Source organism: Musca autumnalis, unplaced genomic scaffold (genome assembly GCF_047663935.1).
Source record: "Musca autumnalis isolate F117 unplaced genomic scaffold, ASM4766393v1 scaffold_3, whole genome shotgun sequence".
In the NCBI taxonomy this organism is placed as follows: domain Eukaryota; kingdom Metazoa; phylum Arthropoda; class Insecta; order Diptera; family Muscidae; genus Musca; species Musca autumnalis.
Window position 1 is genome coordinate 56676167 of NW_027411866.1, and position 23674 is coordinate 56699840.

Genomic DNA, 23674 nt, shown 5'->3' on the forward strand with positions numbered 1-23674 from the left:
AGGACATTTTAAGAAGGATTGCTGGAAATTTAAAAAGACGAAGAGTAAGTATGATACCAGGAATCAAGTGAATGAAGCAAAAGATCAAGAACGGGATAGTGAAAACTTCTGTTTCTCAACATTTAACAATACATCGGCTTGGGTTTTGGACTCTGGTGCAACCTGTCATATAAGCTCCCAACGATCAAAATTTTCATCATTGAAATCTTGTAAGGAACTAGTGACAGTAGCAAATGGTCAAATAATTGAGTCAACTGGGAAAGGAAATTGTAAAATTGAAGTGATGAATTCCAAAAACGAGAAATTCAACATTACAATTGAGGATGTGCTTTACATACCGTGGTAACTTATTGTCCGTGTCCAAGGTAACTTATTGTCCGTGAATAAAATTCTAAAGAAACAGTTTCAAGTTGTGTTCAAAGATAATAGTGCAAGTATCCAAACCAATGAAGGAAGGGAAATTGCCATAGCCGAGCAATTTTCAGGTCTATTTCAGCTTCGTCAACATCAAAAGGTTATGTCTGCTGTATGCAAATCGTCGAATTGTCAACACTTTTGGCACAAAGTATTAGGCCATAGAGACATTGATGCAATTAAAGAAATGGATAAAAAGAATTTGACAAACGGAATGCATATTGAAAATTGTGGAATCAAAAAAGTGTGTGAGGTATGTACTGAATGCAAAATGACAAGAAAGCCGTTTAGCAAAAAATCTGAAAAGAAAACAACACAAGCGTTGGATTTAGTTCATACGGATGTTTGCGGCCCTATGCAAACGGTTACACCTGGGAAGAAGAGATATTTTATGACCCTCATCGATGATCAGACTCGATACACGGTTGTGTACCTGTTGCATTCGAAAGATGAAGTTTTTAACAAGATAAAATGTTTTATCGAATTGGTAAAGAACAAATTTGGAATGTACCCATTGATTTTGAGGTCTGACAATGGAGGTGAATATTCTGGACATAAAATCAGAGAATATTTGGAAAACAAAGGTATTCAATATCAATATACCGTCCCGTACTGTCCACAACAAAACGGCATTGCAGAAAGGAAAAATCGTACGTTTGTTGAGATGTCGAGATGTTTATTAAAGGAAGGGAAGCTACCCAATACTTTCTGGGGGGAAGCAATAATGGCATCTAATTACATTCAAAATCGTGCATATTCCAGAGCTATTGATACCACCCCATATGCATTATGGGAAGGGAGACGACCTGATGTGAAACACCTACAAATTTTTGGTTCAAAAGGATATGTTCTCATCCAAATGAAAAACGAAGGAAGTTAGACAACAGAAGCAAGTTATTAACGGATATGATGAACACTCAAAGGGATATAGAATGGTTGACCCGGAAACTAAAAAGATAACAATAAGTAGAGATGTCAAGTTCATTCAAGGTGAAAGTAAGACCGATGAAAATGTAAGAAACGATGATATTGCAATTGATTTACTGAAAAAGCAATCTGTTCATGAAAATTTGGAAACGGTGAGTATACCCTCAGATGATAATTCCGAAGATATTTTCTTTGAAAGTATAAACGACAATGTGGAAGCGGAACCAGAAACTTCTAACATACAACGAAAGTCGACACGTGCTACTCGTGGTAAACCTGCACAAAAGTATGGATATCGTGTCATGTCAGAGGATTTCATTGAGCCTAAAACTTATAATGAAGCTTTGTAATCGGAACAAAAAGAGCAATGGGTAAACGCAATGAAAGAGGAGTTTGCGTCATTGAAAAATTCAGAAACATGGGAAGTGGTTGTACCGCCTCAGGATGCGAATATCGTGAAATGTAAATGGACCTATAAAATAAAGCGTGATGCTGAAGGTAAAGTAAAGCAATTCAAGGCGCGGTTAGTTGCATGCGGATATTCTCAAAAGTACGGTGCGGATTATGATGAGATTTTTGCACCCGTAGTCAAGCATTCAACTTTACGACTTTTGTTATCCGTTGCAGGTACTAAAAACATGAAAGTAGTTCATTACGATGTAAAACCAGCTTTCTTAAACGGAGAATTGAAGGAAAATATATACATGAAGCAGCCACCAGGTTTTGAAGAAGGTGAAGGAAATCTTGTTTGCAAACTTCGAAAAAGTATATATGGGTTGAAGCAATCGGCGAACGTATGGAACAAGACACTACACGAAGTGCTTCTCAAGGCCGGTTACAAGCAGTCAAATTCAGATCCATGTTTATACACAAAACACGTCAACGAGGAAGGGATGCTTTATATATTAGTACACGTTGACGATATTTTGATCGCTAGTCAAAACGAAAGGAATATCAAAGAAGCAGAAAAGATATTGAAACGTAATTTTGAGACAAACTGCCTTGGAGAGGTGAATTTTTATTTAGGCCTAGAAATTTTCAAAGATTCTACGTCAAATTTTTGTGTCCGTCAGAAAAGATACATTAGAGATTTGTTACATCAATACGGTTTAAATGAGGCAAAGCCATCTAAGTATCCGATGGATCCTGGATATGGAAAGAACAAGTCTGAAAAACTTCTGAATAATGATAACTATCAAAAACTACTAGGTTCTCTTATGTACATAAGCGTGAACTCGAGGCCAGATATTGCGGCATGCGTGTCAATTTTGGCGCAAAAAGTTAGCGAACCAAGTCAAGAGGATTGGACCGAGTTGAAAAGAGTCTTAAAATATTTAAAAGGCACAGGAGACTACTTTCTCAGACTCAGCAAATCGGAAGACAAGAACAATTTATTAGAAGGTTACGCTGATGCAAACTGGGCAGCAGATAGCACTGTGCAACATTTTTAAGGTGATCTTGTGCAAACACTTCGAACTGAGGATTTTTTGAAAGCACAGACCCAAACGACAAGAAGCCCTAGTTGGGTTTTGTTGTGTCAGATCCAGCTCGGATTTTATGGCCCCATCTAAACATGGCTAAATATTGAGTTTTTAAAGAAATTCGGGGCTATATCTCTGAAACCAATGCGAATCTTCTTCTGACCTCTGAAGCAAATTTGTAGATAAGGACAAGTATAAAATATTTGGAGAAATAATGAACTCGAAAAACTACATTTATTGCCTCAAATTTCAAAATATATGCAAAAAGTCCACAATTTTTATACATTTCGCACCGTATCTCCAAAACCGTTAATTTTTTCTGAATATTTTGTTTTGGAAAAATATTCCCTGGAATGTAGTACACAACTCTTCAGAACATGTCATTGTTGTAAAATGCCTCTACGCCGTTGTTTTCAGAACATTTTTCAACGACGATTTAATAAAAATGTCAATAATGTGGTGAAATCCGAAATGCGAGAATAAACTCTTGGTGTAAACTGTGTTTGAAATACGTGTTGTAAAAGATATGATGCAAAATACCGCTGAAACAACATGAAGTAAGCATTTTAGAGTTTCAGAATGTTCCAAAGAATTGTTGAGAACTTTATTTGGAAGGTTTTTGCAAAAGGTTACTTGGTTCAACTCCCAATAGTTTAGCCGATACTGACCAGAATTTCAGCAATTATGTAAAATTTTATATATTTTATAGATTTTGATGCCCTAGATGGCATTTTTCTTATGTGGTTTCTTCAAGAGATAAGTTCTACTAGTTTAGGGCTACAATATTGCTAAAGACAGCAAGGCCAATTTCCTATTCGTTTCTGAGATAAAGGCCTGATAAATGCAAAAAAGTGAAGATTTAGCCCGGTTTAGATGAGGCCATAAATTCGGACCTGGATCTGACAGGACAAAACCCAACTAGGGTTTTTGTAGTCTAAATATGTACTTTCAAAAAATCCATGCTAGAAGTTGTTTGCATTTTCAGTGTTGCATAGTGTAGAGAAAGCAGAAAATCAAATTCTGGTTATGTTTTCTTGCTTAATGGTTGCGCGGTAAGCTGGTCATGTAAAAAGCAGACTTGTGTTGCATTATCTTCCACAGAAGCGGAATTTATTGCGCTTTCAGAGGCATGTAAAGAAGATATATGGTTGCGAAAAGTACTAGAAGACATGCAAATCAAACAAACTACGCCTACTGTCATCTTTGAGGACAATCAAAGCTGTCTACGTATCATAAAGGAGGAAAAGCTAAGCAATCGCACAAAGCATATAGATACAAAACGTTATTTCGTCAAGGATAATGCTGACAAAAATTTTGTTACCTGCAGTTACTGTCCTACCGAAAAGATGATAGCTGACATGATGACGAAACCATTGCCAGCACGAATTTTGGGAAGGTTTACATCATCTATTGGAGTTGAATTCGATTGAGGAAGGGTGTTGGAGAATCAATCTAATTCACTCAACTTTATGCAAACTTTTTATTACTTTATAATATCTTTATAAAGTATGCTATGGTTTTTGTTTATATATTTAAACATAGTATGCTTTGTATTTTGTATGTACAACTTTTATATCGATACGAAAATTATTTGTCATTCCATAATAAAACTTTGTGAACTTTACACGTGTGTGTTTGCCTTCCATATTAATTGGTGCAAAAGAATATCCATCCACAAAATATTCCTGCAATAATTATCCTGCTCATCATGCCGAGAAACGAATCTGCAGCACAAATCATCAAACCATCCTGCTGACAACATTAAGGAACCGAACAAGGCCAGATCTTTACATTCTTAATTATATTTATTAGATCTAGAATCATTATTAAAACTTTTCTTTTATTATTGAATGGATTTTCTTGAGTAGGTTTATTTTGCCTTTTAGTTATCCTAATGTTTAAAGCAATCTTTGCAATTAAGGAGAGCATTTGGATCATAAATATATAATGAGCAAGTTGTAAATTTAAAGGAAGTTTATTTTACCTTCTATAAAAATCCATTTTATAACCAAAGAAAACATTTAATAATGTTTGGTTTACATTCGGCGACTTTTCGTGATTTCGAAGGTGTTTCGTGATTTCGCGCGGAATCAAGCAAAAATTATCATGATTTCGCATACAAAAATGAAATCATCTCATTTCGTGATTTCAGCGAAATCAACATCGAAATCACAGGACACATGATATACAACCCTGTTTGTGACTGAAAAAGTACCAAAAGTTGCAACACTTTTCACGTATCACAATAAACAAGGTAGATGATGGTCAATTGCTGCAACAAAAAATTTTAGAATCAAAATTTTTAAACAATGTGAAAAAAATATTAGATTACTTTGTTACAATGCTATTTTTCATTGCGTTTCGTACTTTTTTAATGGTAATGTTATACAAATACAAATTTCTTAAAAAACACGGGAAAAATGACGGAAATTGCAAAAACTGCAGCAAATCAACGTATCAGCTATTGTATGTCAGAAAACAGGAGAATAGGGTGTTATTCGGCGCTATTTTTGTTTAAAGAGAAGTGTAAGTCTTGCTAGACTTCGGAGTACGGGAACGGGTTCTATACACAATACGATATATAGATAGTTTTACGATAATTTTCGAAATAAAGTTGTAAAGTTCTATATTGTCGTATATTTTTGATGACTAATTCAATTTGCAACAACTTGTTTTGAAAATTCATGTTCGATCAGCTGCGCATATGCATCTACCTTGGTCATTGTGATATGTTTGAAATCAACAAAAAAAATAAGTGAAAACACCGGGATGTATTTCAGGATTTCGTGAAATCCCGTGGATTTTAGAGCGCAAGTGTAAACTTGGCATAATGGAATTTAACTATAAATACTAACATCTACTTAAGATCCTTAATAGATTATTCCTCTTTTGATAACGTGTACAGCAATCAATTTGATTTTGCTTGTTAATTTTATATCCTACGAGAAAAAGTCGATCGATTTTTTCCCATGCATGGTAGTCGAAGGTCACACTAGCGCCGTTTCAACATGGCGACTTCGAGTTTATAGGCGAGGGGTATGAGGTAGTGAAACCTCTGTACATGGTTTTCTGTGTTCATGATGTTGCCTCTTCCCATTTTTCGTAACAAAAACTCGCTAGTGTGACCATCGACATAAAGATTAATTTCACTTTAACAAAGATAAAATATTCCAACCAAAATTATTGCTAGAGATAGGGAAGTTAATAAATTCTGGAAGAGAACTTCCAGTTGATTCATAAACATCGTAAATTAAAATACACATCAATCATACCTAGAAAAAGAGAATTCATATCCATTATACCTACAAATTTTGAGCATATTTACATACAAGAAAACTTCTATCGATTTTTATAAACTTACTTTCGATTTATATAAACTTACCTTTGATTTATACTTACCTGAAAGAGAACATAATAAGCATGAAGGAAAAGAACACAAAATTTACTTACCTTAATTTAAATCAATTGAATCTAAAAGGAAATTAAAAAAAAAACTTACCTTATCTTAAAACATATTTTGAACTTAATGTTGTCGAATATAACATTCTAACATACTAACTTTATTGTATTTTTTATTTCATTTATATTGCTTTAATTTTTTTTCTCGCTCAATTTGCGACATGTAAATAACCTTTTTATTTCAGTTAATTTCCAATGTCAAATAGTTTTTTTTTCGATTTTCTTGTTTAGTTTTTTTCTCTAAACCTTCGTTAGATTTAGTTTTCCAAATTTTAATTCACACTGTGCTAGGCTAGCTTAAGAATACATGAATAAAGAAATGAATTATAACGTTTTCCACAAATAGATAGTGTTTTCAGTAAACATGGAATAGAGAGAATTACGGGTAAGTGAGTGGGTGAAAAACCGTCAGTGTAGTCGATTAGGGGTATCCTTAAAATAGTCAAAGTGATACCATGGTTGGGGAGGGTGACCAGGAACTTATTCATCTATCGTTCCTAGAGAAAGAGTCGCAGACACAACAATCAGTTTTATTTAACATTTGGTGGTTCTCCGTTTATTTCTAAATATTTCTAGTTCTTCTCAAGTTTGTTTCAGCCAGGTTTCAGTTTTAGCTTCCAGCTACTGTTATTTTTTGCTAACAGCCGTGTCACATTCATAGTACCTAGAACTTAACGCCATCTACCGACAGCCGAGCAAAACATCAAAAAAATCCGGTGGTACTTGAATGATGACGGTGGACACACAGGCGGTTGTTACAATTTTATGATATTGCTCTACCATGGATGTCGATCATAAAATATGTAAAAAGCAGACCGTGTAAAAGCCGCTTAAGGAATACGTAGTGAAATGCAATAATCGGGTTTTCGATTATTCGATTTTTATTCTAAAATATAAAACTCGATTTTCGGTTAATCGATATTTTAAGAGTGTTCGCCAAATTACATTCGCCTGTTTTTTGTGCAAAAAAAGTAAAAAAAGGTGTATATATTTGTTTCTAACAAATTAAATAAATTTTGTTTTGGACAAACGAAAATGGCATCCTAAACCAAGTCATCGTCATTAAAAAATGGCTTAAAATATTAACCTGAAATGGATTTTTAAGATTGAATGACGCTTTCGAAAAAGGGGGTGGACATACAGTTAGGCAAGAAAAGTATTGCAAAAACCAAAATTGAAGAAAATTTCATATTAATTGTTCGTTTATGGCAACAAATTATGTAAAAACTATACTGTTTTTTGTGCAAATCTCTTGCTATAGGTCCTTACAACAATATTGCGTCAAAATATGCAAAGGGTATTTGCGATTTATGAGAAATACGGTCAAAAATAAGAATTAACTACTATTTGGGGGTGACAATAAAAGTATTGCAAAAATTACCAAATCGATGGTTTCTTCGAGAATTACCAAAGGTGTGTCCCTTAATGAGCTGTCTATCTACATTGGAACATTAATGAGCTCAGTTAAACCAAAAATTAAGGCTCGGTATGTTCCACTCTAGGGATACTGGTTCCCCAATTTTTAGTAGATCTTGATCCTTCGTTGGAGGATGTTTTTGAAGTTTTTTCTTAAATTGGACCCAGATGTTTATGAGGGTTGATATCAGGATGTTAGCCCGATGTATTCAAGAGTTTTGTGTTGTTATATTACATAGGCAATTTACACAAATAAGATTAACGTGTCATTATCTGGTCTTTGTAATGGTGGTAGTTGACTTTGCTGGAGCTTTCGGGATCGATTTTTCTGACTTTCAGACTAATGACTATTAAATGTTTCTTAATTATATCAGTGGGGATGTCTTCCTAATCATTATTGTATCCGTGAACCCAGTTTCGCATACTATTTTCCATGGTAAAGAATATAGTACCCAAATATTCGGTATTCCAGCTTCTACAGTAGCGGTTTAATCTCCACATTTGATGGGTTTTATTGGATTTGGCGCAATTTTTTGGGTTTATTATGATAGCAGAGGATAATATCTATCCAATTAGTAAAAATTAAATCATATCAATACCATCGAGAGACGAAATAGTGCTCTGTCGTAGGTCGTTTCAAAATACTACACTGGTGTCAATTTTTTCCATATACTTTCCAGAGGTATTTCGATGTTCTCAAAACCAAAATCGGACTGTTTTGCATTGCTCCATTATCCTACAATACATATTGAGTGAAATATTCATTATTTGCGTACTTGCCTGTGGCCGATTCGTCATTGTTTATTGTTAATATGGCCCCATGCGTTTTTTACCTGTCTGAAGACCCTCCATGACTGCATTTTTTATCACTGAACTTTATTACATTCAATACTGTTAGTTTATTATTAGCCGCAAAAGTCATAAAAATGCATAATGACCTCAAAAATTTGCAAAAAATTTATAGTTTTATAGTACTGATTTTCCCGTTGCAATACTTTTATTGTCACCCCCAAGTAGTAGTTAATTCTTATTTTTGACCGTATTTGTTATAAATCGCAAATAACCTTTGCATATTTTGATGGAATATTGTCGTAAGGATCTATAGCAAGAGATTTGCACAAAAAACCGTATAGTTTTTACATAATTTGTTGCCATAAACGAACAACTAATATGAAATTTTCTTCAATTTTGGTTTTTGCAATACTTTTCTTGCCTAACTGTACATTTTGTGGTTGCTTAAAAAGAAATGAATGAGAATTGTCTACTGGATGGATTGGTGAATTTCTTGGGTCAAAAATAGTGAAATTTCACCGTCTATAATCATTAAATAAAACAAAAATCGGGATAGTCGAGTTGATAAGGATGGGTACAATAGCTTCTGTGTACCAATGGCAATGCCCAAATCCAAATTGCAATGTTATCAATCCGACGGAATCCATAAAATGTCTAAACTGTGGTTCAATGCGCAAGGTGTGTGATGGCGGCACTCTTAAAAACAGCGATAACGAATTGGACAGTAAACATTCTTCGGGAGGAGCAAGCGGGGCTAAAGGACCAACGACACTGGGAGACAACAAGTCGCCATCAACATTGTGTAACAACAAACAGATACAACAGCGTCAACCCAGTCCAACTCCGCCACAACAGCCACTTGAAACTGGACGTGAGGAAACGTTGGCCAACAGGTTTGTATATTACTGTATTATAGACTGCTGTTTAGAAGTCCTTTCAAGCTGTTCCCACGATCTCCACATAACTCTTTAGAAAGTGGTCAGTAGTTTTATTTTGTATTTTTATGGCCTATACACGCGTATGTGCATTTGTTGTCCTTTGTCCATATATATTGAGAGAGAAATTTGTTTGTATTTGTTCTCTCTGTTTGTGTTTCTTTATCATCGTTAGAGGCTCGTGGCTCTCGTGTGTTTCTAAAGCTGCCATTCAAGTAATGGAAAAAATCGATTCGAGTGCCAACTAACTTTTTCCTTTTTGTTTACACGACTGTTATTGATTTTTTTCTTGTTGGGCAATAACAAAGCAGCTTTTCTACGAACAATTGTCAAAACGACTTCGCAAAGGACAGAGTCAGAAGAAAACATTCATATAAAGGGGCTAAATCAATTTTAAGTTTTAAAACGTCAGGCTTGTTTGTTGGTAGCTTCGTGCGTGTTTTTGTGTTTGGTTTTTCGGTGGTGAGGCATTTCCAGATCACTTTCAACTTCTGTCTGTTAAAACATCGTTTTAGATAATTTACTGTTATAATTCCGTATATCTATGTGTAAATAAAAAAATGATAAGAAAAAACTGTATTGTCCCATAATAGCGAAAAAGTATATCTCAACAGTGTTTAAAGGTTTTTTGTCTAAATTCAACATAACAAAACTAATGTGAGCGTTTGCATAACTCCTGGAAAACGACGGAAACATTCATATCAATTCCATACCATCTCGACATTTGCAATCCAAATAAAATTCCTGGTTCGGTAGGTCGTTCAAGTCAAGTGTATTGCGTTAACAACAAATGTCCTTGAATTTTCACGTCATCATTTATTAGATACGTATTTGGAAAACCCCCAATTAGTAGTGGTGTTCCGTGATTGTGCACGTTAATGCAAAAAACATTTTCAAATCTTGACAGTAATTTCTTCCATAATCTTGTTCATAAAAATAATTGTATGTAAATTCTTATTGGTTTATTTGCTTTAAATTACATATGTGTTTGCCCTCCATAGGTGTCATTGTATATGCATATGTAGTATCTGCATATATGTATGTACAATGTTGTATGTATAATAAGCGCTCTTAAATAAACTTCTTTTATCTTTGATACTTATATAAAAAGTTGACACACTTTTTTGTTCCAAAATTACAAATAATACAATTTTGCTTTATTCATTGCTAAATATAGATAATGGTAGTATGTACTTATCGAAGACAATAACATCTTAACAATGATATCAACTTAACATTTTGTTGAATAATATCGAATGAGAGATTTATATTATTCGTTTTATTTTAACATTCTAATACCCCGTTTATATATAACCGGATTTAACAAACCGGCTGGGTTTTAAATGTCAATTCCATTGCTTTTATTTCAAACAAATCCTTATAAAGAAGGTTAACCCTGCAAAAAGCTATAATATAAACAGCATAGGTATTAGGGCCATTATTATATGTGTTCTCTTACTATCTGATGGATTTGAAAACGCCAAATAAACCAATTTAGAGGCATTAAAATATAATTTGTACATTGAAAATTAGAAGCTCCTCCTTGAAATTCAATCATCACTTTTAACTTTATGTTAACCAGAAAGCTATAAATCTGCAAACTAAAACAAAAGAAGACTTATAATAATCAGGGTATAACTACTACACTTTTTCAGAGCCGAGAAATTTTTAAATAATAATTCAGAAGATAAACACCAAATACAATTCACAAAAACTACAATTTGTGAAGTTAGTGTCAGTGGAATATGTAAACAAAATTTCATAAATAATAACCTTCGTCTTAATAATTTAGAACAAATCTTGTTTAGGGGCACCTCTCGGATAGGGCTGAACATTTTACCATAGGTAGTCCTTGGGACCTTATCACAAGTATATATGGTCCATACTTTCCGAGATATGTGAAGATGATGCCCACGAACTCGATAATATCTAATAACTATTACAATTTTCTTTTACTTCTTATGGCATTCCATAGGGAAAGCTATATATCGTTGTGATCACAGTCCCAAGAACTATCTATGGCAAAAACTTCAGCTCTGAAAGGTGCCCATAACCAGGTAATGGTGTTAAAGTAAGACATTTCCGATATGTCAAGACCCCATGGGAAAGATGAAGATGAGAAATAATGGGGAAGATGTTCAATGACAAGGCTTGCCAAAACAGGACTGTTTGTTTTTATCCAAGAACACATATATATATTTGTCGGCTGTCTCCCAGCTGTCCATCATTTTTTCACAGACAGTCGGGTTAACAAATTTTTGACATTTTTGTAAAAATAAGTGATATAATAATTGAAATGTGTTGAAAACAAAGGAACATGAACAAAAACAAAATATGTGAATGGAAAACAAACGATTTTCATACATAATTTTACAACTGTTTTTGCAGTTGTCTGGACGCCTACATCACACAGGCAAGTTTTGGGTTTTTGACAATCAATACATGAACTCAACTGTCCTGTCATGTGTAAACGCAGGGTAAATTTTAATCTTAAACAATAACATAAACATGACGATTTGCTGTTTATGGAATTCTCAGTTCCATTTCCATTACATAATTGAAGCAGCCGTGTTTATTGAGCTGTTGGATACTACGCTCAGTCACGTCAACGATATGATCAATTGTCAAATCTGACATAAAATGTTTGCGTTAAGCATAGTACACACGGACCAACAAAACTGACAGTCATCGAGGTCTATTTCGTTAATATCAAAGTCTAGCTGAATAATTACTTTCCTAATCACTAATTTATACCTTAAATGTTGTATATCAATCATTTTTAGCTAACAAAAATTTTTTATTTGCCAGAAAATTGCCGTAAAAGTACGTTGACTGTCAGTTTTGTCGGACCGTGTGTACTATGCTTTAAAGTTTGTAGATCATCGATCTTACCGTACATTAAATTCTGCTTATTATTGGACGAATTTATTTATTAGCTACATTTTAAATTTCCTATCGTGACTGCTGCCAGAAAATCTAGTTCGCCCTTTATTATTATTTTATATTTTTTTATTATTATTTTTATTATGTATACGATTTTTCGTTTACCAACAGAGGCATTCAAAATGATTCATAGCTTGGAGTACATAATTACATACATATGTCTTTATTGTGGTATTTTATGTACAATTTAGTTACCTAGAGTATATTTGTTTTTAATTCTTATCTACCGGACTTCTAATTAAAAGACACATAAACAAAGAATGGTATTAGATATTTATATTGTACATACAAAATATAATGGAATTTTAATTTTCAGGACTGAATACAAGCGTGTCTATAAATCATTGCTAAGAGGTTGCCTCAAGCGACCGCAACGCAACCAACAAAATCTACCGGCTAATTGCATAGACTGTGAAAATACTAGGAAATACGTGAAGAATTCAATAGAACTGTTTCATCATTTTTCGAATCCTTCGCTTAACCGTCGTTGGATTTGTGATAAATGTGACACGGACAATAATTCGGTTACTTGGCATTGTTTAATCTGCGATACGGTAAGCTATTTGGCGCCCATTTACAAGGAGACTCTTAACCATAGAAAATTGCCACATTGTAAGCAGTCAAGTTTCGACAGTGGACAAAATCTCGACGGCAGATCAAAGCGAAATGATAAGAGAACACCATATTTTCGTCGTACACAAAGCTTAACATCGGAAAAGGCGTTTTCTTGCCGCAGCTGTCATATATGCTTTGTCAATACCCGAAAAGATATTTTCAACTTACCCGAAACCTTTATGCATAATTATTCTTCTGCTAGTGGAGCTTCAAGCTCAAATGAATTATTTGGTGAGCAATATTATGCATATTTACTTACATTTAAATACTGTAATTTATTGTTATTTTCGTTGTTGTAATTTGTGTTTTTTTTTTTTTTTTGTTTCTGATGTTCCTTTTTTGTTTTCTTCGTCTATTTGTTGCTTTCTTATATACATAATATTTATTCAGTCGAGGGAAAACTTAATTAAAATGCTTTATTTAGAAATTGTTAGTGTAACTTTTGGCTTTACTTTATTCGATTACTACCAATTTCGCTTTCACCCCTGTATTCCCCTATTCATTTATGTTATTTTATTAATACCAGTACCCTGTACAGAGTCATTAGAATTCGATTATCACAACTGATTGATGGTAGTTAACAGATAACAAACGTAATGTTGATGACTTAATGAAACTTACATTGAAGTACATATTTAACAATGGGGGTTATCATGAATGAAATTTCCCCGTGAGTTTCGTCTTTCCGCCGTTGCAACTTAAGGGAGAAAGCGAAAAAATTTACGGGGAATTGCCGTTCATGATAACAACCAAAATATCTTTTAAAAATATAAAGAACGAAATAGGATAACAATTCTTACGTATAATAGGAAACCTAATATTAAATATTTTCTGGTTCTTTCTTTCATTTTTTCGATTCTATAAAAGGTAAAAGGAATATTCCCCCCAAATACTATTTTTTTAAATATTTTTCATTCATTGTTGCTTTAAATCAAAGTAAAAATTCGATAGTACAGTCGAACTTCTCTATAACGAAGCACTCGGGACCGGGGAATTACTCCATTTGAGTCTTAAAAACAACTTCGTTATAGAGTAGTATTCGTTACAGAGAAGTTCGACTGTAATTCAATCGACTCCCTTCAATTCATAGACAAATTAAACAAATAATATACCCAATAAACAATGTGGGTTAATGACTTTGTTCCCAAATTAGCTGTGTTCTGTAAGAACCTACTGTTAATGGCTAGTATTTCAAATAAAACTGTTTTGATGTGGTGTATTGTGTCAACATACAAAAGTTAGATAAAAATATAGAACTAGAGTTAAATGTCTTAAATACACTCAAGATATGTGACGTCGTATAAACATATTTATCATTGATAAAAAATACAAATGTTAGGAAAGATACTCAAGAAGAAGATTGTTGAATAAGTTTACCACGCCAGATTAAAACCACTGTAATTCGTATATGCATTTTTCGAATGATTTACGTATAAATGCTATTTTACAAGTGTGGCCTTAATTCTACCCACTAAAAATAACATCTAATATGCCTGATGATCGGGCTGAACCACCCGTGAAACGCGTAGCATAATGGTTGTTGTGTGACCTTTCGGTCACCAACCATGCTGTCGGAAAACTACCGAAAATTTTTAGGATAACAATATTCTAGTGGGTAAAGATATGCATTTTTGGCATAACACCGAAATAGAAGGAAGATAAGCATATATGAAATATTCTTATTTGTTGTTCATTTTAATTCGCATTAAATTTTAGGTTAGTTAGATTTTCGAATGTACGACAGTTGCTTCACTAGAAGACCATTCCATAAAAATTAAATATAATTCCTTGCCACTTTGTCTTCGAGTTTTTAATTAAACTCAACTGGCGATATGTAAAAACACTTTACGACATCATCTTTTTCACTTTTGCCATTTAAGTAATCGTATACTCAACGGATACTCATTTGTAAGTTATCGTGCTCATCAGTCATTTTAATTGGTCCATTATGTCAAAAAGTATGAACTTTCCCCTATAAAAAACTCTACCGTCGTAATAGGAAATTTTGTGTAGGAGGTACCTGAAGTATTAGACCGACATTCATCCTGATCTATATTTTTTAAGATATATAGCTATGAGTAAAGTTTGTATCAAATCGGTTACCCTTTCGAAATTTTTGTTGCGCACTATTTTAGCGAACATTGATTAACTTTTGTGGGGGAGCTACCTCAAGGAGTGGACCAATATGACTCACTTACGGCATTTACTGCATTGCTCCGAATTTTTGAATTTAAGAGGTAGCGGTATCCGAAGGTGTGGACCGATGTCTATCTTCGATAAGATAGGCAAAAATATTACCATATCCAAAGTTTGGACCAACACAGTATCCATTTCAAACGTTATCGTGCGCACCTGCCACTACACACGGTGGCCTTAAGCGGTTTTTACAGCTTTCGAGCAATTCCCAGGACGTATGGACTTGCCCCTGAAAAAAACTTTCACCATCGTAATGGGCGCAGCGAATACAAGTAGCTGCAAAAAAATCAAAGCGTTTCGAGAAGGCTTCAAACTGCACTATTTCGAAATTGTGTGTGGGAGGTACCCGATATAGTCTATATTTAAAACCTGTTCCATGTCTCGTAGAAATATTAAGATGTGTAAAGTATGGCTCAAGTCGGTTACTGCCTTCGAGAGTTATCGTGCGCTCCAGCCAGACAGACGGACATTGCTAATTCGACTCCTAATTATCTGAAAGGCTATTCGTCCAAACATACTTGGGGTCTAAAACCATTATTTCGATGAGGCACATGTTGGTGTATATGTATACCCTTGTAAACGCAAAAACATAAAAAGCAAAAGGCTATTCCAATATTCGATTTTTGGCCTTTAATATTAATTGCTTTTTTTTTTGACAATTTTAATAGATTGGACATTGCTCATTACATGGTTTACAATATATTTGCATTTCATTTGATGAATTCGAAGAATCAAGACTTCACAGTTTCGTGCAACTCCATATTATTTTGTCATAGTTTTCAGAGGAATTTCATGTTTAAATTAATATAGATTGTGTCGATTTGGTTGGACTAGTTCTTCGAGTTTTCTAAGTAAACGATGTACATTAATGAAAATACCTTGATTTCGATACTGCGAATGCAATTATTTTGCTTCAGTTAGCCCATAAAGAAATGTTGATCTATAAAAAAGCTTATGCGCACGGTGGTAGTGGTGTAAGGTATATATGAAGCACACACCCGATGTGATGGTAGTGTATTATTTAGCCGCCCCAAATTATGAACCTTTCTGGATTAATTCTATTCTTTTTGCAAAATATTTTTATATTTTCCTTCCTTTGATTTTCACTTAGTACTTGTATTTACTCATAACGATTTTCTTTGATTTTGTTTAAAGCGTTCTATTAAATAATAATGTTATAAAACAAACATTTGTAACATATTGTACATATATATATATATATTGTTGTAATCTTTCAATACTGTAGGAAGAACGTTTGAACAACTGCCACCATTACAACAACAGTCATCAAGGCGTTTAAATCAATTGGTAGGCGGTAAAGACACAATTTGTCGAAAGCACAACCAAACTCAGAATCAGAATCGCGAACCCAAGTGTAATTTTACCATTACAACATTGTCTCGTACAAACAAAGTAGATGATACGAGCAAGAAATTTACCATTCCACGCAACAGTGTCTTTATTGCGGTCAATGATTGCTGGGCTACCCAAGACTCGGATACCCCAACTAACAACGTTCAGCAGCATACTGTCACTGGTGGCAATGGTGCCAGCAGTGGGGGTGGTGGATTAGGAAGTGATGAAAGACAGAGATATCGTCAGCCGGTGATAAAGGCAGAATCGCTGCCCCAATATTCCGATAGAAACGACAGCATTGAACGTAGACCTATTCAGCGGCGAAGTTCAAATGAGACTGGCACCACATGCTATGCCACATTTAGCAAGGGCATGTATAAGTCACAACATATATATGAAAATGATTGCATTATACAAAGACCCTCGATTTTTGGTCGAGGGGCATGTGGGATGGTTACTGATACCGACGATAATACAACTGCCACTAATGCTACTGCTTCAAATCATCCCCTCTATGCTGTGGTCAATAAAAATAACAAATCAAAAAATAAACAATCAAATGAACAACAACAGCAGCAACCACAGACTATAAACGATCTGCAAGCAAAGGCTGCAGCAACCGCAACAGCCGCATCAGCAATAACAACGCATTTATTGAATAACAACAACCATAATTACAATAACGGCAATAACAGTAGTGGAAATGTCAAATTGAGAGGCAATAACAGTCACCCTTCCAGTTCTTCGAATTCTTCCTCTTGTAGTGGATCCGACATCATGGGTAATATGTTGCAAGCCGATACAACCATATTGGATGTAAGTGGTGGTAGTAGTGGCCTACGCTTAGATCATCAACACCATCACTCCCAAAGCCAGTTTGCTAACAAAACAACACAAAACCCACAAGCTACCAATAAATTTGATCCAATGACGACAACAACGACTATAACCGCAGATGCGTTAAAAGGTGATAGCAATGCTGAGCATTCCATATATGCTAAAGTATGGAAGGGTCCCCGCAAGACCAGTGAATCCAAAATGTATGCAATCTTATTTACAGATTATATTCGAATATATTGTTTATTAACTCCTCTTTTATTTAATTTCCTCTTCTGTTAATCTTACTAAAAAGACGGACACAAATAAACCAAATATTATTTTTGTTAATTACATACATATTTTGTTATTCTTTATTTGATTTTTAGTTATTTTACTTACACACCCACCCACACACACATGTATGCATATAAATTGGCTGTTGTATTAAGAAAACCTCTAACAATAATTTATTTAACATTTATATAAAATTGTTATTACGAAGTTTTTATTGATGGTTTTTAATAATTTTTTCTAGATCCAACGTTCCAGCAGCCTCTACTCGTGGAGGAGACAACATCGCCACACCAATGGCAGCTACACGTACTGACAATAATTCAATTCCAAATTCCCGTAGAATGTGGACTTGTACAAACTGTTCCTATGCATACAATCGTATGTGGACTGAGCGTTGCGAAATCTGCGAAAATTTGCGTTCCCAACCATCTTTGACACAACCCAATTTAATAACTGTTACCAACAAAACTGATATTCATACGACTGGTATGTAATTTTTTTTTTTTTGTAAAATATGTATTATAATAAGCAAAAGAGGATGCTAATATTGGTAATGGGTTAGAAAACTTATCGAAATCTTCCTAGAAGTAGAAGGTCACTACTGTTGTATAATTGTTGAGCTATATTAAATTATGTGGTGGTTTAAAGAGGACCAAATTGTTTCGGTCGGTGTGATGATAGATGAGAATATTTTTGCTTCGAAATTGTTTGAACTTAAGGCCGCGTGGCACCCTAAAGAGTGAACCGATGTCCACCTTCGAACTTTAGCAAGATTCGCAGAAATATTACGATATGCAAAGTTTAGAGGAACTCCGTACCCGGTTCGAAAGTCGTGGGCACCGATTAAATAGTGGACATAGGGGTTCCTACAGCTTTCGGGCTATTTTCTCAGGAAGAATGGACCTGCCCCTGAAAAAAACTGGTACTGGGGGTAGTGAGGACAACTTGTTGCAAAAAAAAAGCAAGGCGTTTCGTGAGCTGGCTTTTAACTGAATTTTTCCAAAAAATTTGAAATTTTGTGTGGAAGGAGTGGTGGATCTATGAGTTCATATTCGAATCCCCTCATGAGCTATTGTGCGCACCATTTTAGGAAAAAAATGTAAACTTCAGTGACGGAGGTACTCGAGGTGGTGTACCTATAATGGCCCTATTCTAAGTTTGGATAAATTATAGACACGGATATCGCTAAATCGACTCCAAATTGCCAGAAACGGATTTCGTCCAAACATATTTGCAGCCTAAAACCATTATTTCGATGACGTACATAATAAATTTTGAATTCTTGTGAAAAACTAATACTCTACTTTTGGGCCTATCATTAAAAGGTAGGTTAGCGCTTTAGATTGTTGCAAAGTAGATAATCCATCGTATCTACTTGCTACTCACACTACCATATGGCGCCAACTACAATTACAGTCGAAATCGCTATAACGTCGTAGTTTATAACGTCATATCGTCGATATCTAAAAGTCCCAAATCTCTGGGGCCCTTTATAGCCCTATCGCTTATAACTATATATCGGTTATAGCGACAAATTCCGTTGGTCCCTTGACCGACGTTATAAGCGATTTCGACTGTACTTGGAGGAGGAAGTTTTGGGATGCTATATACGACCAGAAAAGTTTCACAAATCCGCATATCAATTCGTTTTGGCTGATTTGGTAGTTATATCTGTATGAAACTGATGCAGCGAAGCAATCTCGGCATTCCAGATAATGCTAATTCATTTTGTCGATTTTTCATCAGTAGTGGAATTCTGTAAGCCATTTTTTGGGTTACCGACAAAAATCGGTAAAATTATATTGCTTATAATTTCGGTAACAAACGAAATTTTTCGGTAAGTTAATAACCAAAATACAGTAGTCGCTAACTCCTACCGATAGCAACAGTGTTGTCAACTTTTTTTTTTATTTAAATTTATTCATTTCAAAGCCAAGACAAATGGCCATATGTGGCTATTCTACTACAATCAATACATAGTTTGAAAAGATTAAATAACTTTTAATAATATGGATAAAAATATTAAATTGAATAAAAACTACATTTTTAGACTCCAACAATTTAAATACAATTTAAAGTATGAATAACTAAAAATTTAAATGACAACTACTCTAACTGTAAATTTCATTATAAAAATGTTACTAATTAGTAAATTCATTTGCATTGTGTAAAATTCATTCAAAATTGTGTAAAATTCATTCAAAATTGTGTAAAATTCATTCAAAATTGTGTAAAATTCAACTAAATTGATACTTTTCATTCATAATTTAGCGTTTTAATTTTACCGACTTTTGTCGGTAATTCAAAAAATGGGTTACAGAATTCCACAACACATCCGTCATTTTGCATCCGCTAAATTCCAGAATGGCTGAAAACCCAATGAATTGGACAGTTCTTAAGAAGATAATTTTTTACCCACTGAAGAAGTTTTTGATAATTATCACAACGTATTCTATTCCTCTTATTTTTTAGATAACTTACCGAGATCTATTGATCCAATTCCAATTGCAACAACATGGACTTGCAAGAAATGTACACTGGTCAATTCCATCAAAGATCATGCATGTATTGTGTGTGGAGGGTCAAAGTTGAAAAGTATATCGTCTGTAGAGGATATGACGCTGCGAAAAGGAGAATTTTGGACTTGTGCCCAGTGTACGTTGAAAAACTCTCTTGCAACCGGGGTGTGCAGTGCCTGCAAGGCTGTTCGAACACTGCCAATCGAAAGCGACAGAGAACATATGGTGTGCCCAATTCCGGAAGGTAAAACTAATTACCAAACTCTAAGAATTTGTCTATTATCTCAATTTGTTTTTCTACTTTGTTTAGAAATGCACCGCAGTGGTAATCACAGTGGAGGCAGTGTTTTCATTCCCGAAGTCATATCACCTGGTGTAGTGGGCCCACATCACCGGACATCGGCGACAAACGTTACCCTAACTACGAACTTACAACTACCGGCAATACGCACTTCAAGAAGCCCCTCTCCGCGACAAAATCGTTCCTCGTCCGGGGCCATACCAAAGCGACATAGTACCGGTGGCTCAGGTGGCATACTATCACGTAACAGCACTGTAGTGGCTTCCGCCAGCAACAACGTCATCAGCAGTACTAGTCAACAAGTGTCATCGCAACATCGTCATAGTTCGAGTGGAACCGCTGGTGGAGCAATAAAGACCTGGCAATGTCCGGCTTGCACCTACGACAATTGCTCTGCGTCGGTTGTTTGTGAAATGTGTTCCAGTCCCAGAGGCTTGGTGAATAATATCACAAAAATGGCCTTGTTACATAAAACCAATCGCCATTCCGCTGAACTGCAACAGGAGAGCAAGTTAATGGAAAATCTACGTCGGATAGAAGAGGCAGAAGCATTGCATAAATGGGAGAACATAATTCAGTACTGTCGTGACAATAATGAACTGTTCGTTGATGACTCCTTTCCTCCGGCACCGAAAAGTCTTTACTATAATCCACAACAGAGCTTGGCAGAAGGCAATCCGGTGGTACAATGGAGAAGGCCACATGAAATCAACTGCGACGGAGGCGCCTTTCCTCCCTGGGCGGTATTCCGCACTCCATTGCCCTCCGATATATGCCAGGGCGTTTTGGGGAATTGTTGGCTTTTGAGCGCTCTAGCCGTGCTAGCCGAACGTGAAGATCTTGTAAGGGAAGTTTTAGTTACAAAGGAAATATGTCCCCAGGGAGCGTATCAAGTTCGATTATGTAAAGATGGAAAATGGACTACCGTATTAGTTGATGATTTATTACCGTGCGATAAGCGTGGTCATCTAGTCTATTCACAAGCTAAGCGAAAACAGCTGTGGGTTCCCCTCATAGAGAAGGCCGTCGCAAAAATTCATGGATGCTATGAAGCTCTGGTGTCTGGAAGAGCCATAGAGGGATTGGCGACATTGACAGGTGCACCTTGCGAAAGTATACCGTTGCAGGCAAGTTCATTGCCTATGCCCAGTGAGGATGAACTTGACAAAGATCTCATTTGGGCGCAGCTTTTAAGTTCACGAGGTGTACGTTTCCTAATGGGTGCCAGTTGTGGTGGAGGAAATATGAAAGTCGATGAAGACGAATATCATCGAAAGGGTCTTAGGCCACGTCACGCCTATTCAGTTCTTGACGTCAAAGATATTCACGGTCATCGACTTTTGAAACTGCGGAATCCCTGGGGACACTTTTCGTGGCGTGGAGATTGGTCTGACGATTCTGACCTTTGGACAGATGAACTGCGCGAAGCATTAATGCCCCATGGAGCATCAGAAGGTGTTTTCTGGATATCATTTGAAGATGTTCTTAACTATTTTGACTGCATAGACATTTGTAAAGTACGCTCGGGTTGGAATGAAGTGCGCCTGAAGGTAAGAGGCGTAACATACTGAAGACATGATTTTATAATGATGTCGTAATTTTAGGGTACTCTTCAGCCCTTATGTTCCATGTCCTGTGTTCTACTTACTGTACTCGAACCGACTGAAGCCGAATTCACTCTATTCCAAGAAGGACAAAGGAATTCAGAGAAATCTCAACGTTCACAGCTAGACTTGTGTGTGGTAATATTTCGCACACGTTCTCCTGCGTCTCCTGAAATTGGGCGGTTGGTGGAGCACAGTAAACGACAGGTAATTAACTATCAATGTCTATCATCTTTTTACAATCTTCTAATGAAGTATTACTCGCATAGGTTCGGGGATTTGTTGGCTGTCATAAAATGTTGGAACGTGATATTTATTTACTAGTTTGTTTAGCATTTAATCATTGGCATACCGGTATCGAGGATCCGCACCAATATCCTCGTTGTATTTTAGCTATACATAGCTCAAAACGTTTACTTGTAGAGCAGATAACGCCCCCACCACATCTATTAGCAGATGCCATAATTAGTTTAACGCTTACCAAAGGACAACGCCATGAAGGTAGAGAAGGCATGACAGCATACTACTTAACTAAGGTAAATAAGATGGTGTCCAAGTACATTAAACAAGATTCAAATTTTTATAACTTCACTTCTTTTCAGGGATGGGCTGGATTGGTGGTAATGGTTGAGAATCGGCATGAAAATAAATGGATACATGTAAAATGCGACTGCCAGGAGAGTTACAATGTTGTTTCCACCAGAGGTGAATTGAAAACCGTTGACTCTGTACCGCCACTTCAAAGGTAGAGTATTTTTGTTGGACTCCATTAGGCGATAACTCACACTTTTTTGTATCCTTTAGGCAAGTCATTATAGTTCTAACACAACTGGAAGGTAGTGGAGGATTTAGTATTGCCCACCGTCTAACACATCGTTTGGCCAATTCAAGAGGTCTTCATGATTGGGGTCCTCCGGGTGCAACGCATTGTCCACCAATTGAAAATGTGCACGGTCTACATGCTCCACGTTTGATCACATAAAGCGATAGGTTACATTACTCCAAATGAAATCATTTCACATCATCTAGTCCTTAAACTTCATTGCTCACATCACTCCCTATATCCCTCCTGCCCATGTCCAATCACCAACCAATTTTTGCAAGAATAACCAAAAACCAAATGAACAAAAAACCAATCAACTACATGGTGAAGAAAGTAATTAGTGTATGTATTTGATTATAATTATTAAATGTAGGTATATTACGCTCTATGATATGATTATTATTTAAAGTGATTTAGTTCATTAAATAATTAATAAAGAAAGTTGTAAGTACATTATCTTAAGTACGTATTCTACAAATTTGAATTGTCTTTGAATTCGACTGGAAAATGACTCTTTGTCACAGGATTTAATGTATGATTGACCATAATTGCAATTGCTCTCATTTTGAATACTTAGGCCCGTTCTTACATATTGTCTTTACTCACTCTCACTTTAATTTTTAAAAAAAATTTTAAAAGGAACACAGACCTCCTTTTAATTTATCTGACATTTATTATTAATGGAAACATGTAAGAACAAAAAATGGGTTATCTGTCCGATACCGGCCAAAATTTAACTACAGGATGTAATAATGGGCCATATTGTATTTTGATGTTTAC

At 35.3% G+C, this 23674-nt stretch overlaps 1 protein-coding gene across 14 annotated transcripts; it reads left to right on the forward strand.

The window, feature by feature from the left end:
* The first annotated feature begins 7183 nt into the window (after positions 1 to 7183).
* Positions 7184 to 23372, forward strand: sol (calpain 15 small optic lobes). Of its 14 annotated transcripts, none has more exons than XM_073978626.1 (12): positions 7195 to 7262; positions 8942 to 9382; positions 12684 to 12921; positions 12988 to 13213; positions 16425 to 17574; positions 17889 to 18133; positions 20120 to 20410; positions 20477 to 22017; positions 22072 to 22278; positions 22341 to 22607; positions 22674 to 22816; positions 22876 to 23372. In XM_073978626.1, the coding sequence occupies exons 2-12, from the start codon at positions 9060 to 9062 to the stop codon at positions 23051 to 23053; spliced, it is 4809 nt and encodes a 1602-aa protein (XP_073834727.1). In that variant the 5' UTR covers positions 7195 to 7262; positions 8942 to 9059; the 3' UTR covers positions 23054 to 23372. The 14 variants fall into 14 exon arrangements, with proteins under 14 accessions (XP_073834722.1, XP_073834725.1, XP_073834727.1 ...); XM_073978631.1 differs by lacking the exons at positions 7195 to 7262; positions 8942 to 9382 and adding exons at positions 9656 to 9917; positions 12559 to 12630; XM_073978633.1 differs by lacking the exons at positions 7195 to 7262; positions 8942 to 9382 and adding exons at positions 9656 to 9886; positions 12479 to 12630.
* The last annotated feature ends 302 nt before the right edge of the window (positions 23373 to 23674 follow it).

Coding starts and splice junctions, on each gene's coding strand:
- sol (XM_073978621.1), top strand. CDS start 9,060: ATGGGTACAATAGCTTCTGTGTACCAATGGCAATGCCCAAATCCAAAT. Junction 13,214..16,424: donor AAGCTCAAATGAATTATTTG/GTGAGCAATATT, acceptor TCAATACTGTAG/GAAGAACGTTTGAACAACTG. Junction 22,608..22,673: donor CAGCATACTACTTAACTAAG/GTAAATAAGATG, acceptor ACTTCTTTTCAG/GGATGGGCTGGATTGGTGGT.